General features: G+C 37.6%; 1 protein-coding gene and 1 pseudogene across 1 annotated transcript in view; both read right to left on the minus strand.

Moving 5' to 3' along the window:
• Nucleotides 1-16,166, minus strand: part of GABRG3 (gamma-aminobutyric acid type A receptor subunit gamma3) — a 797,287-nt gene that overhangs the window by 345,988 nt on the left and 435,133 nt on the right. Inside the window, exons 4-5 of the mRNA XM_035023930.1 lie at nt 14,539-14,759; nt 12,474-12,556 (exon numbers count right to left, since the gene is read on the minus strand). Of these exons, the coding sequence (XP_034879821.1) occupies nt 12,474-12,556; nt 14,539-14,759 (304 nt within the window). The remainder of the gene's footprint in view (nt 1-12,473; nt 12,557-14,538; nt 14,760-16,166) is intronic.
• Nucleotides 1,727-8,502, minus strand: LOC118023215 (annotated as a pseudogene).

Genomic DNA, 16,166 nt, shown 5'->3' on the forward strand with positions numbered 1-16,166 from the left:
AGTATGGATGGAAGAGATAGAGAATACATTTCTAGAATGCCCTACAAGGGGTCATTTGCCTTGACATTGGTTCTATTTAACTAATAACTGCCCAGGTAAAGGCTGGTCTGGTAGAGAAAAGCCTGGATTTGGGGAAGCAAGAGTTGATTTTATCTACCATGCACAAGCTGTATGACCTTGAATCTGAATTTTTACTATTTATGTAAGACTCCATTTTCTCATCTGTAAAAGGGGATTGGCAGGTGAGAATGGGGTTCAAAATGTGCTTCCCTGCACACTGACACGAAACATATGCACCAAAGAGGATCTGTCACTGCTCTCTGGCCACTGCTTGGTGCTGGGTGTGGCATCAGCCCAGAGGGAGAACTGGATTCACCTTTGCTCTAACTCAGCAGTGGCAGGACCCAGACACATTGACACTGAGATTTACTAACTGGCATTTACTCCTCTTCCAAATTAATTACCTTGGGAGAATGGAGCATTGCCTCTTAAAACCCTGAAAATCAGCCAACATTCTCAGACATTTCATACATCACTGTAGCAGCAGTGACATTTCCCTAATAATTTTTCTAGCTCCAATGTGGTTACAAGTTGACATAAGTGTCAAAGATAGAAAGTACTCGTGTGTGTGTGTGTGTGTTTATTTTTGCCTTAAATGGTTTACTGGGATAAAGCCACACTGCAGCAAAATACCTCTCATATCTTATGACATGGGTATCTGTTTTTGCTCCACCTGTCCTCTACCAATAACAATAAAAATAATAGTGATAATCAAGACCACAGACTCAATAGCCATTGGACTTGATTCAAACCTCTGGTGATGTAGTAGATGACCTCATTGCTCTTGCTGGATTTCCACAGCTGTGAAAGTCATTGTGAAACACAGGGCCTCCAGGGTCACTGTAAGGATCAAATGGGGTGATGATCATAAGTGCTCAGAACAGTGTCTGGCACATACTAAGTGCACCTACATAAGTGTTAGGGGTAAACTGAGGATTCCCATGTTCCAGCATGGAGGTCCGTGCTTAATATTAAGCCACAACCCCTCTACCCCAGCCTGTGTGTAGGTCTGAGCAAGGAAGAGGCCAGGGCTTCCCTGATACTCAGCATGGCTCATACTTTATTTTTAAAGTTCAAAAACGTTTTTTAAACTTTATTTTAGAGAACACATGCATTATATAAAACAACAAAAACACACAAAGAGAATAGAGATTTCACCATTTCTATTCCTTCACATAATGCTTATTACCAAGACTTTGTTAAGGGAAAAATTTTAAAGGCAAATTAATGATGTATTGTGTGGTGACTAAGATAACAATAAAATTAAATTAAATTTAAAAAAATGAAAACAACTACTAAATGTCTCTCCTGCCCCCACCACACTGATTAAATTTCTTCTGGAAAGCCAAATATAGAAATAAAATAAAACAAAAATCCTGAACTGGAGGGTAGATACTCAAGTGGATTGTTGACATAGGTAACTGTTCATTAGTTTAAGGCATTCATTTCTCCATTACAGTGTTTCAGCTGTCCTGCCCTGTTTTCCCTCTAACATACATCCCAGAGCAGAAGTGCTTATATCTTTGGGTATCTGTTCCTAAGAATTCGTTTTAAAAAAGAAAATACTGTACAAAAATTTGTAACAGAACTATAAAAAATGTAGGAAAGCAGTCCTTTCTTCATAGCCAAGCAGTCTCTGCTTTGCCTGGTTTCTTTTGTGTACTCTTCAGGGTTTGTTTGTCTGCCCCAAGAGTAAGACAGTGCTTGTGGGATAATGTTAGATGAAAGGTAAAAAAATATCTGTCTACAATAAACAAAGGAAGTAATGATGTTGTGATTAGATTCCCAGTTGTTGCTGCTGAAGTTTTGGTTCCATCTTTGCTGACTTCAAGTTTTGCTTTTTGCAAGATGTAAGAAACATGAAGGTTTTCTGATCTTGTTATTTTTGCAGAATTTACTTTGATGGATCAAGCACCTTGGCAACACCAACAACTTTCAGTGGCTCCTTCAAATCAGTTTGTGCTATGGCTGGGTACTTGGGCAGGATAGCTGCATGCTCTTGACGCCATGGTGTTCACATCAGCTGTCTATGGTATTGGTACTGATGTGGAGGTAATGGCCAAGGATGGGGGTGGAGGTCTTGGTTGGCAGAATGGTCAGCCTGCTGATGCTTTCCCCATGATATGGTAGTTCAATGAAGTTGTACCATAAATCACTGGGGGTGCTTTTGACCCCCACCAGAACACAGAGAGCTGGACTAGTACTGACACTGATACGACTTCCCATCAGCTGCCAAAAATGTACTTTCTTTGTATTCTCAGATTGAAACCTTGATTTTCTTAAACCTTAAATTACACCTCACTGACAAGACCCAGTCCAGTGAGCATGCCATTGATATGGTCTAGGGAAAGGGGACTGGCTATCACATTGCTGGCTTCATTTTTAACACAGTCACAGAGCTTGGTGTCTTCAGACAATCCTATACAGAAATGTGTGCATTGTTGGGCAGATTCTTTTGACTAGGAGAAGTCAAGCCCAGTAGGAAATGCTAATAACTACTGAGGGTTTGGCTTTTTTCTTTTCCCTAGAAAGCCTTTCCTGTGCAGAGTGTGTCTACTATAGTTGTGCATCATTGGGAAATCCAACAGAAAGAGGGAAAATGTGCAAACATCTCTCACACTTGTTCCTGCCACCCTAATCCCATTGATGTTGACATCCTTGACTAAAACAACTAGAAATCTCTAAACAGAGTGCCTCTAGTCCCTTTCCATCATTTAGTAACCTGCTGCTATTCTCACCTTACAGATGGGAGGAGGGAGGTTTAAAGAGATTTAGAGAGATGTTACTACTGCTAATCAGAGAAATTATTGATTGTGTTCTCATCTAGGATTTTTATGGTTTCAGGTCTCACACTTAGGTCTTTAATCCATTTTGAATTTATTTTTGTGTATGGTGTAAGAAAGTTGTCCCATTTCATTCTTTTGTATTGTAGCTGACCAGTTTTCCCAACACCATTAATTGAAGGTACTGTCTTTTTCCCATTGCATATTCTTTCCTCCTCTGTTGAAGATTAATTGACCATAAAATTATGGGTTTCTTTCTGGGTTTTCTATTCTGATCTATTGATCTATTTGTGCCATTACCATACTGTTTTGATTACCACCACTTTGTAGTATATCTTGATATCTGGGATTGTGATGCCTCCAGTTCTATTTTTCTTTTTCAAGATTGCTTTGGCTATTCAGGGTCTTTTGTGGTTCCACACAAATTTTAAGATTGTTTGTTCCAGTTCTGTAAAAAATGCTATTGGAATTTTGATAGAGATTTCATTAAATCTGTAGATTGCTTTGGGTAGCATATAAAATCTTACCATTAGAAATGGCATGGATGGAGCTAGAGAGTATAAATTCTAAGCAAAATACATCAGTCAGAGAAAGACAAATACCGTATGATTTCACTCATATGTGGAATTTAAGAAACAAAACAAACAAGCAAAGGAAAAAAAAAAGAGAGAGAGAAACAAAGAAATAGACTCTTAACTATAGAAAACAAACTGATAGTTACCAGAGGGAAGGTGGGTGGAGGAATGGGTGAAATAGGTGATGGGGATTAAGGAGTACACTTGTCCTGATAAGCACTAGGTAATGTATGGAATTGTTGAATCACTATATTGTACCCCTGAAACTAATATAACACTGTATTAAAACAAAAACATAATAAAAAAAATAAAGGGGTTTAAAGAGGTAAATGAAGTTCCCTGATATTCTATAGTGAGTGAGGTGGCAGCTGGGATTCCAGCCCAGAAAGCCTTGCATCATGTCCTCGGCCCCTCCCTCACAGACTCTGCTCCCAGTACTCTGCTGCCACAGGGTTCTCCATAGTAATGAGGATCAGATGACTCCCTCCTGACCTCTAGGGGAGTCCTGGGCAGTGGCTCCCATTGTAAACACACTGTCACTTAATTTAATCTTCAGTGACAGATGAGGTAAGTATTATTATTCTGATTTCATAGATGAAAAAACTAATATTCAGAAGGGTTAAACAATATGAAAACACCTATACAGTGAGAAGTGGTGAAAGTGGGAAGAGATCCCACTCCTATTTCACTCTAGAACTCTGATGCTTCCACTTTGCTTTTTTACAGGCACACAGTGTTTGGAATGTGCAGACAGCCCCTGTATACATTCTTGTGCAAAAGTAAAAAATCACACTCTTCTCCATGTGATCCAGCCTTGAATACAGGCACACCTACAAGACCATTTGCTGCATACCCTTTAGATGTCAAGGGAAGTGGTCTTGCTGTTATATGATAGGATCTGCAGGATACTGAAAAGTCACCTTCTCTAGCACCTCCTTGACCTTCTTACCACTGTACCATCCTCCCTCCTTCCACCTGCTGTAAGTCATTTGGGAAAGAGGCAAGATGCCTCCAGGGATCCACTGTGACAGGGTTTGCTACAGTGGGACTACATGAAACAAAGAGCTTCTGTAAAGCAAATGAAACAATCAACAAAATGGAAGGCAATCTCCAAAATGGGAGAAAATATTAGGAAACCATATATCTGATAAGAGGTTAATATCCAAAACATATAAAGAACTCACACAACTCAGTAGGGGAAAAAATAAAGCGATTAAATAATGGTCAAAGGACCTGAATAGATATTTTTTCAAAGAAGATGTACAGATGGCCAACAGGTACAAGAAAAATGTTCAATACCACTAATGATCAGGGAAATACAAATCAAAACGACAATGATATGACACCTCACACCTATCAGAATGGCTATTATAAAAAAGATAACAGTATTAGGCTAGGATGTGGAGTAAAGGGAACCCTGTGTCCTATTGGTGGGAATGCCAACCAGTTCTACTGCTATGGAAAACAGTATGGATGTTTCTCAGAAAATTAAAAATAAAACTACCTTACAATCCATCAATTCCACTTTTGGGCATGTATTCAAAGGAAATGAAGTCAGGATCTCAAAGAGATCTGCATACCCGTGTTCATTTTAACATTCATAACAGCTAAGACATGGAAACAACTTAAGTGTCCATCAGTGGATAAATAAAGTAGTTGTGATATATACATATATATACACATAGACACACACACACACACAATGGAATGTTATTCACTCTTAAAAAAGCAAAAAATCCTGCCATTTACAATAACATGGATGGATCTTGAGGTCATTATCCTAAATGAAATAAACCAGACACAGAAAGACAAAGAGTGCATGATCTCACTTATGTGTGGAACCTAACATAGTCAAACAGTTAGCAGAGAGTAGAAAGATGGCTTCCAGGGGCTGGAAGGATGAGGTAATAGGGAGGTAATGGTCAAAGGGCACAAAGTTTCAGGTATTCAAGATAAATAAATTCTGGCGATCCACTCTATAGCATGGCGCCTATAGCTAACAATACTTTACTATGTAAATAAAATGTTAAGAGGGTAGATCTTATGTTAAGTGTGGTTATCAAAAACTAAAAAATTATAATAATGTAATAATAAAAATATAATAATAATAAAATAATAAAAAATAATAATAGGAGCTGGAGGAAACTTTGAGATATGATGGATATATTTGATGATGATTTCAGGGGTACATATTTACCCCCAAACTTACTGAGTTGTACACATTAAATATTTACAGCTTTTTACATGTCAATCATACCTCAATAAAGTGATTTCAAAAATAAAAGTGGCAGAAGATGGCAGAGGAGTAGGAAACCTGGATTTCATCTGGTCTCAGGAATTCAGCTGGATAGGGATCAAACCATTATACAGATTATTTAGCCCAGACGGGCAAGGTGGGGCAATTCCACCTCTGGCAAAGACATTTGGGAACCACGGCAACAGGCCCCTATGAACTCAACAGGAGATCGAAGAAAAGAATAGCAGCAACTCTCTGAACAGAAAAGCGACCACTTTCTGGAAGGTAGGATGTGCGGAGAAGTGAATCCGAGGCAATATTTGGGAGGATAGATGGCAGGGGAGGGGGCATCCATCGGCCACTTCTGGCAAGTGATAGAGCAGTGGAGCACAAAATTGGAACTTTTAGAAGTCGGCTCCACTGAGGGACGTCGCTCCAGTGGCTAAGCGAGGGGTGGAACCCTCGCTAGGACAGTGTGGTCTCAGGACCCTCAGGGTCACAGAAAGACTGCGGGTGCCTGAGTGCGGAAGAGCTCCCAGGTATCGGAGTGGGGAATCCTGCTGCAGAGATGGAGCCAAGGCTCTCAGCTCAGAGTTGCCATAAACCGTGATCCGCAGCACAGTCGGGCCACTGCTCCTCCAGCAGGGAACCAACAAGTGGCAGATCCGGGGAGACTCCCCTTCCTTCCCTGGGAGGAGCAGTGTGGGAGTGCACCGCAGGGATCTGCTGGGTTTGGAGACTCCACACGGGGTCAGGTGCCAGAGATAGAAACGCTCGGTCACAGGCCAGGTGAGTACAGAGTGTGGCCAGAGACCAGGGAGACGGGAGTGATTGACTGCTTTTCTCTGGGGGCTCACTGAGGAATAAAAATACCTGGCAAAATCTTTCCTATGTTCCATCAAAGTAAGATCTGGCCAACATTGAAAGTGGTTTTCTCACAGGCAATTTATGTACTTTGCCATAATCTCCACTATGACCTGTTGAACGCTGGAGCCTGAAATTAAAGGTTGGCTGCTTTTTACTAGTCAAGCATGTAGTCATACTTCTTGCTGTATACTTATAAGGAAAAAAAAAAGTATATATGGTAACCAGAGTCATTCACTGAAATTCTTGATGTGGCTCAGTTTTTTTGTTTTTGTTTTGTTGTTGTTGTTGTTGTTCATTGCATTTGCAACCCCTACCCTATGGTATAGGAGAGGATGGTGCAGAGCCAAGAAGGGCTAAGAGTAAATCTTGGCATTCATATAGAATACAAGTTTCTTAGAGTTAGGAGCACTAGATAAGGAAAAATAGAAACAGAAATTTTTGCAATGGGGAAAATAATATTGAAGGATGATCAAAGATAACTATTTCTGTAGGTCCTAATATATATTTTCAATTTATCTTTATAAGAACAATTTAAAAATAATCCATAGATCAGGAATAGAAAGCAATATCCCTCTTAATATGATAGAATAACAGTTTCAGATATTAAAAGAGATATGGAAGAAGTATCAGATCTCAACATCAGAAGGAAGCTGAACATATCACAGAAAATGGAGGGGTGGACTTGAAGTTTATTTTGGTACATGTGAGGTACTGTTACTGAGTAGATAATCAAATTCCTAAGAAAAACACAACAGGTTAGTGTAACCTCATTCCTTCACAGAAACTTCTCATGAAATTGAGTAAAGTGAAGCACAACTGACATTAGCCACCAGATGCCATTTCTCACCAAGCACATAGCTACTCTCCTGAAGGAGGGGCTCATGGAGTGCTAGAAGAGCTAGCAAACATCACTCCTCATCAAGTAACCATAAAGGAATATGGAGGATGATCCTATTGTCATGATGATTATGATCCTCTTTAGAGGCTTCCATTCTACTCACAATGACTATATTTTATTCTTTTCATATGTGTTGTTCTGCAGGTGAAATATTAAATCATATAACTAAAACCTGTAGAATAAACTATTTTTGGTTTGGAACATGCAATTAAAATTCTATGAGTAAAATCCATAGATACTAAATCTTTGTGTTTAAATTGATCTATACACAAGCTATTGAGGATGCCTTAGTTTACAGTTTGGTAAAATGAAAATATAAAGGATATAGATTAGTGTTGTATAGAGCTATATTTTGAGTGAAAAGGAGATAAACATCCATAAAAGGAATAGTAAAGCATGCACTTTCAAGACAGAGAGTGGAAAGAAATGAAGTTAGAGAGAGAGGAAAGAATCTTGTTGGTTATGGTAAAGCATTCAAGTCTGATACTCATCACCAGGGGAAAGAATTTTGAATGGTTAGAAGTACTGGAATGATTTAGACAGATACATATTTTAAAAAGCCAGTGCCAGGATATATGTATATAATGAACTTGAAATATAAGAGTGGGAGCAAAAAACCCAACAGGTGGAAATAGTTAGCAGTGAACAAGTTCAGGGACATTTTTGAGGTAGAGTCAATAGTAACTGGTTTGATACAATGGAAGAAGCACTTTCCAGAAGTCAGAGGATCCCATTTCTAATCCCTTAACCTAGGAGAATGACAGCATCTGTTTCTGTTTCTTCATCTACACATGAGCAAGATGGACTAGATGAGGACTTTTGAAACTCTGGACTACAAATTATGTAGCTGAGAGGTGCAAAATACCATGTGAAATTATCTAAGTGTGTGAATAAAGGACCATAAGTTTGTTCACTCTCATTGTGATATGTGAGCCCAAAATATGTAAGAACCGCTATACAAGATTGTTTACCATTGAGATCTCTATGCTGGTACTTCTGACTCAGGGTCTCCAGAAATCTCCCATAATTCAGAAATTTGTTTTGCTGAAGTGAAGGAAGAGGCATGGGATCTTGTTTTGTCATTTTTCACCTTATTATTTCACTTAAGCCCTTAAAGTATTAATTTATCAGCAACTTGGACCAATTTTATTTAGGAATTGGACCTATAATACCAGCTCGGTATGATTACTCATATTTCTATCTTTTTGAAGATAAGATTTTTGGGGGGTGTTGAGTTTGATAAGTTTTTTTATAGATTTTGGATACTAGCCCTTTATCTGATAAGACATTTGCAAATATCTTCTCCCGTTCTCTAGGTTGTCTTTTGGTTTTGTCTACTGTTTCCTATGCTGAAATTTAAAATCGGTTTAAATTTATGGAAAAAATTACAAAGATACTACAGGGAGTTCCCAATACCACACCCAATTTCCCCTATTATTAATATCTTACATTAATATGTACATTTGCCACAATTAATGAGCCAATATTGATATATTATTGTTAACTCATGTCCAGTCTTCTTCTTTCAGATTTCATCCATTTGCACCTAATGCTCTTTTTCTATCCTGGGATGCCATCCAAGATACCACATTGGCTATGATGGTTTCAAAGACATTCCTTGCTCTGTCAGTGGCATTGACAGTTCTGAACACTACTGTTCAGGTTTTTGTAGAAGTAGGATTTGTCTGGTGTTTTTCTTATGATTAAAAGGGGGTTATGGGTTTTTAGGAGGGAGACCACAGAGGTAAAGTGCTGTTATCATCACATCATATAAAGGTACATACTATCGATATGATTTACAACTGTTGATATTGACCTTAATCACCTGGCTGAAGTAGTGTTTGTTAGTTTTCTCCACTATAAGATACATTTTATTCCTTTCCATTATAAACTTCTTGGAAGGAAGTTACTATGCTCATCTTTGACTTAAGGGGTAAGGAGTTGTGTTCCACCTCCATGAGGGTGGAATATCTATATAAATTATTTGGAATTCTTCTGCATGGGAGATTTGTCTCTTTTCCCAATCTACTTAAGGTGAAGTTATATTCTGTTATATATCAAATTTTATCTGTTCATCAATTGATGGGCATTTGAGTATATCTGTATTTCCATCTTTATAGCAGCACCACACCACACTGTCTTGGTTATTGTAGCTTAGTAGTAAGTTTTGAAATCAGAAGTGTGAGCTCTCTCAATTTGTTTTTCTTTCAAGATTGTTCTGCTATTCTAGATTTCTTTAATTTCCCCATAAATTTTAGAATCAGTTTGTCAATTTCAGGGAAAAAGAGCCAGCTGGGGTTTTGATAAGTATTGTACTGAATCTATAGATTATTTTGGAAAGCGTTACCACCTTAAAAACATTAAGTCTCTGTTCATGAACATAGAATGCCTTTCCATTTGTTTAGATCTTCTTTCCTTTCTTTCAACAACATTTTTGTAGTTTTCAACATACAAGTCTTGCATTTATTTTGTTAAATTCATTCTTAAGTATTATATTCTTTTTGATACTTTTGTAAATGTAATTGTTTTCTTACTTTCCTTTTCAAGGTTTAATTTCTAGTTTATAGAAATGCAAATGTTGTTTGTATATTGATCTTGTATCCTGCAATCTTAATTCAATCATTCTAAATTTATTGATTTGTTTCATTACCTAATACGTGGCTTATCTTGCAGAAAGCCTCATGTGCACTTAACAACAATGTGTATTGTTGTTGTTCAGTGGACTATTCTATAGATATCTACTAGATCTGGTTGCTTTGAAGTACTGTTCAAGTCTTCTGTTTCCCTGATAGACCTTCTATTTATAGTTTTTCTATCCATTTTTTAAAGTGAGTTATTAAAGTACCTATTGTTGTTGAATCATCAGTTTTTCCCTTCAGATCTGTCAATTTTTGCTTTATGTATTTTAATGTTCTATTATTAGATGCATGCATGTTTATTATTACTGTGAATTTCTTGATGTGCTGACACATTTTATCATTATAAACATCCTTCTTTGTCTTTAATAACAATTTTCTTTAATATATTTTGTCTTATATTAATATAACCAATCCAACTCTCTTTTGGACACTATTTGCATTCTATATCTTATTTCATCCTTTCACTTCCAAATAATTTGTCTTTGAATCTAAATTGTGTCTCATATAGACAGTATATAGTAGGATCATGATCTTTTACCCTTTCTCCCACTTTTGCTTATCCATGCATCTGTTGATGGACACTTGTGTTGCTACCACAGGGAAAGGAGATAACCTCAGCTTGTGGACTCAGGAGAAACTCTCCCTAAAAGTAGATTCCCTGTCCTGATTTGGCTCTAGGAACAACAGAAAAGCAAAAAAGTCTTTCTAAGAATATAAAATCACAGCCTGAAATCACAGACATGTAGCTAGAATTCACACCAACTATGTAGCCTAGGAATCCAGGCTTGAACTTTAAAGTTATAGAGACCCCAGGCAGAGCCAGAGCAAAACCTGTTTAGAAAAACCTGTTTTAAATGTAAGCCTCAAAGAAATCCCACAGAAAAAGAATCCAAGAAACATGAGCTCAAATGAACAAATTATTTATTGAACAGAAAAGTAAATTAATTACCATGTAACCAAGTAAAACAAAACAACAAATTCTGCAAATTGCTCCCACAAAGATATTGGAAAGTTTTGGAAATTTAAATAAGTGGAAGATGACATTAAAAATTTAGTAAAGAAATGAGATGCTGTCAAATTGCATAAAGAATTAGAAAAAAGCAAAAAATAGGATGTCTAATAATAAGAAACAACCATTAAAGTTATGTAGTAGTAATAATTATAGTTATAGTAGTTATAGATGAATTAATAGCATATCAGAGCATTGGAAGGATCTACATAGCTAAATTGGGTTTACTGAGAACACTAATAAATAGTGAAGTGGACAAATCATTAGGAAAATTGTATACATATATACCAAACTGACTCACAAAGAAATAGACTATTTGAATGGTTCTATAACTTTTAAAGTAATTAAATAAATAGAGAACAGCAGGCCTAAATGAATCTACAGGCAAGTTTACCAGACATTCATAGATATTAGCCACCTACTTGCTGGGCATTAAAAATTTGTGTTACCAACAAATATAATGGTTTGGGAGAAAATATTATTTTAAATTAGGATTTAAACTAATCTCTACAAAAGAATATTTTTACCCAATCTAAGAGATCAATGAAATTTTGCTTTTCTACCTTGCCTTTTTCTGTACCTAAAATGAACTATAAAATGTGTTCATTTCTTATTTCATTTTTGTCTTTTCACTATAATGTCTGGTGAGGGAAGCCACAAAACCTCTGCCTGAGATTTCATCACATTTGTTTGTCAAGCTCCATATGCAATTTTATAGAAAGCCAATAAAGTTAATTAAATTCTTATGAGTCATACTTAGCTACTTGTAATCAATACATTTAAAAGGAACTATCCTGAATTCTACAGATGTATTTCCATATTGAGCTTTACTTAAAAAGTTATTTTATAAATACACATAAATTTGATATTTCCTTTTATATGTATCCTTGTATGTATTAGATATTGTCTTAAAGAATTTGTGATTGATTACTCGTTAGCTAATATTAATCATATGTAAAATATTAGAAAATAAAATACTGAAAAATTATATCCTACAATACGGCAATAAGACAAATATAAATATATTTAAATAAAATTTTTTATCTTTCTATTCAGAAAACAAAACAACTTGCTTGAAGATGATATTAAACCCAAAAATATTGTAAATGAATTTTGTATACTTCCAAATATGCACAGCTCATTAACATAAGGGTCTTTGGTAAGTCAACTGTTCACCAATTTCTGACTCTTTCATTATTATAAGTAATGGTCAAGTTGCTCACAGCTTTTTCAAAGCTACCTATTCTGTAACATGCATCCAAACAATAGAGTTAAAACACCCATGTGTCTAATACCAAAACCATTATCCCTTTTTTCTATGCACAATGATGCATGACCATCTGCCATAAATCAACAGAAAATAGACATTCCTTTACACAGCATTTATACCCCAAGTTGGTACTCACAGCTGGAGAAAATCAGTGGGCAGGAGTGCTCATCCATGGGGAAGTTGTGCAGCTGCAGCTGGCATTCTGCATTTATAGTGAGCCTGCAGGAGAGCCAAGGGTCACTCTTGAGGTCTGCCAGGAGCAACCCAGAAAAGTCCCAGATCAAAGCCAAAGAGCAGTCATTTTACCAAAATTGGGGAGTGAGAGCAGTGCACTTAACTCACTCTTGGCAGTGGTGCCATTCAGGGATACCATTTAGTGGTTTTTGTGTTATTTTGTTCTGTTTTTAAGTATTGGTAGCAGAGAGAACTTCAGTTAGTAAAATTCCAAATATGTCTAGAAATACAAGCAAAGTCAAAGAGGAGACAAATAAAAACAACTGTTATTTTATATGTCTTTGTCTTCGATCTGTTTTACTGAATTAAAACCTTCTTCCATTTTGAAACTGGTGTATTTGTCTAGGTAGGTATAATGCAAAACTAATCCACTTGTAGAATGGACTTCATATTTAGACAACTCTCTCATTAGACTAAGCAGGTGGTGGCTATACAAGTGTGTGCCTTGCATCCTTCCAGAGCAGAAAGCTCTGGGGCCAGAGTTCCTATGAAGGATCCCAGGGTAGGCCATGTCCCCATTCTGGTTTGCTGAGGCTCACCTTTACATCAGAGTCTCATCCGCACTCCATTAAGACTGATGTGGAAACACCTGTTACAGACTCCAACTCTCTACCTATAATCCATCAGCAGAGTTCCCTACTGTGGATTTGTTGTTGTTGTTGTTCTCCGCCTGCCAAAATTATTATTTCCCTGAAAGTTGAAATTCTCTAATCTTCCACTTCTTTTGATTTTAATCAGTACTTTTATTTGTGCTGTGGATACTTGTTTACCATTCTGAGTTACAGACTTCTCTGCATGGCCACAATTCACCTGCAATTAAGAGTTCATGTACTGAACGTGGGGGTGGGAGAGGAGATGTGCCCAGGGGCTGGTGGTGGGCTTTACTGAGCCAGGAAGATACATGCGTCAGAAGAATTAGACAAGTCACCATCTCCTGAGGCATGCTGAATTTGCAATGCCTTTTAGACCCTCAGGAGGAGACATCCCATAGGCAGGTGGCTCCAAGTTTCTGGAGTCCAGAGGGGAAGTTCTGGGTTGGAGGTAGGCATATGGGAAGCCTCAGCATAGATGTGGGAATGGATGAACTAAGTCAGCAGGAGAAAAGAAAGTGAGTGAAGTAATGAGGAAGTCCCGAGGCAGAAAGAACAGGAGAAAAGACTGCACAAAAGCAGGAGCAGGAGACATAGAGAGGAGCCATGGTGCTGCAAAGGTGGTGAGAGAAAGTGTTAGAAGAGAGTGAGCACATATAGTGCTCCTAAGGGATGACGGGCAGTGGGGACAACAGTGTCTGGAGGGTACTGTCCTGATCCTAATGCTAGACAAACAGAAAGGCTGGCCAAGGTGCAGGGCATTCCTTTGGTATGTTACAGTTGGGTGTTCAGTTAGACTTGGGCCACCCTAGTGCAAAGACTTCTGAGAGATACAGACACAGGTTCAAACTCTGATAACACTAGTTCCCAGTGGTGACTTTGGACAGGCAAGTCAGTTCACTTCTCTGAAGTGCAGTTTCTCTTACCTTGCCCAGCTTTGTAAGGACTGCCTGGCCCACAGGAAGTCTCATTACACTGTAGCTGCCACTTCCATTAGGGATGCGTTGGGGAATACCCTCTGTGCTCTTTTTTTTTTCCTGTAGTCTTAAATTTGGCTATGATTATATTTGTTAATTAGTACACCAAGACATCTTTATTTTCTTAGGTGAGTGGACCTGTGGTTAAATATATTAAAGAAAATTCCACAGTCCACTTCCAGCAGAAATGGATTCTGATGAAGGAATGAGTTTATATTCATTGTAGAACATTTGTGTGCCTTTATTTTCACACATAGTGGCATTAGGACAAACTTTTTCAGGATGCTGTAGCATGTCAAACGTGAGAAGTGACAGAACGCAGAAATGAAAATAGGGTCCCATCTCTACAGTGATCTAAATTATCAGCCCGCCAGTGATTAAAAATCCACCAACATCTCACCTTAAAGTATAAAGGATTTTCCCATCATTCCAAATTCTGAGTAGCTGATTGGGAGTGGTGATCCAGTGAGCCTCTGCAGTTTTAGAATTACGGAAGATTGTGTCTGGAATCCATATTAATCCCACCATGTTGCTGTTCAGAGTGAGTATTTTCATAGTACTGTTGAATCGAAGGCGACTGTCTGTCCAGGTCTGAGCAAAAAATATGTCAATTTGGTATTCCTGAAACAGAACAAAAGGAGAGGCAAAGTGGTTCTATTAATGAATTTTCTGTATGTTTCATTTTCTTTGTCAAAAGTTTGGGTTTCCTCCATGTTTACGCCCTTAATCCCCCACATCCCTTTCTGTTAGAGCTTTAGTATAGTGCATGGCTCAACATGGTAAACATTTTAACAAATGATAACAAGTATTATTAGTCAATAATGTGATAACATATGTACAAAAGATTCTGTAAGTCTTAAATTGTAATAAACACATAAAATGTGATAAGGGGTCAAGTGGTAGTAGACTATAATTCAAAGCACAGAATAAATCCCCCTGCATTCACAAGTCTAAGTTTTAACAGGTAATGTTACCTATTGAAGCCTCATTCTAATCTGTAAAATGGGTGGAATGCCCACCTCCTAAATGGGTTATAAAGAAGAAAGGAAATGATTACATGAAAAACCCTTAATGTCTGGCATAGATCCATACAGTATTAGCTTATATAATAATGATCATTTTCATTTAAAAACCTTATCAAACAACATAATCTAAATCAAAAAGAAAAGTAAGAAACAAGCAACAACAAAGAACTATAAAGGTGACAGACACCCAAGCCAAATGCTGATTCAACAGAAGGCTGGTGAGGCTCCCACGACCTCTGTAATTGGAAACCTTTTGGTATTCCAGCACAGAATAAGGCTTTGCTGCAACCATTAGATGTGGAATAGGACTAATTTCACCAAGAGACCTAAATAAATGTCCCTAGGGGCACCTGGGTGGCTCAGTCGGTTGAGCGTCTACTTTCGGCTCTGGTCCTGATCTCAGGGTCCTGGTATCGAGCCCCACATGGGTCTCTCTGTTCAGCTGGGAGTCTGCTTCTCCCTCTCCCTCTGTGCTCTCTCTCTCTCTCTCTCAAGTAAATAAATAAAATCTTAAAAAAAAAAGAAAAGAAATATTCCGAGACTGGACCACTTCAGAGGCCCTTCCCCTAAACACAGTTTCAAGGATTATCATCAATTAGGCCCATAGTAAAGTGGATCTAGAAGCAGACTGTTAGAGATTTTTATACCTTTCAGTTTCATTTACATATTAGATATAATAATGAATTACTATTACAGAGTGTGGGTTCAGTAATTCTCAACAAATCCCACATTTATCCTTACCATCAAGTTTCCAGTTAAAGAACCTTTCTGAGGTAGTTAATTCAACTGACCAGATCCTGATTTTTATTAACTAATCCATTCATTCATCATCTCTTTGCTGCAGTGAGTATGCCATGCCCTGCAAACCACTGAAGACCCAGCACTGCACCAACAAGAAAACTCCCTCCCTTCATGGAGCTTATATTTTAGTCTGGGAATTAAACATACAATTAAGGTGAAAAAACAGCAAGTTTGATGGTCACACATAGCAACCAGAAAAATG

This window comes from Mirounga leonina, unplaced genomic scaffold (genome assembly GCF_011800145.1).
Source record: "Mirounga leonina isolate KUSES-001 unplaced genomic scaffold, KU_Mleo_1.0 Mir_178, whole genome shotgun sequence".
NCBI classification, from domain to species: domain Eukaryota; kingdom Metazoa; phylum Chordata; class Mammalia; order Carnivora; family Phocidae; genus Mirounga; species Mirounga leonina.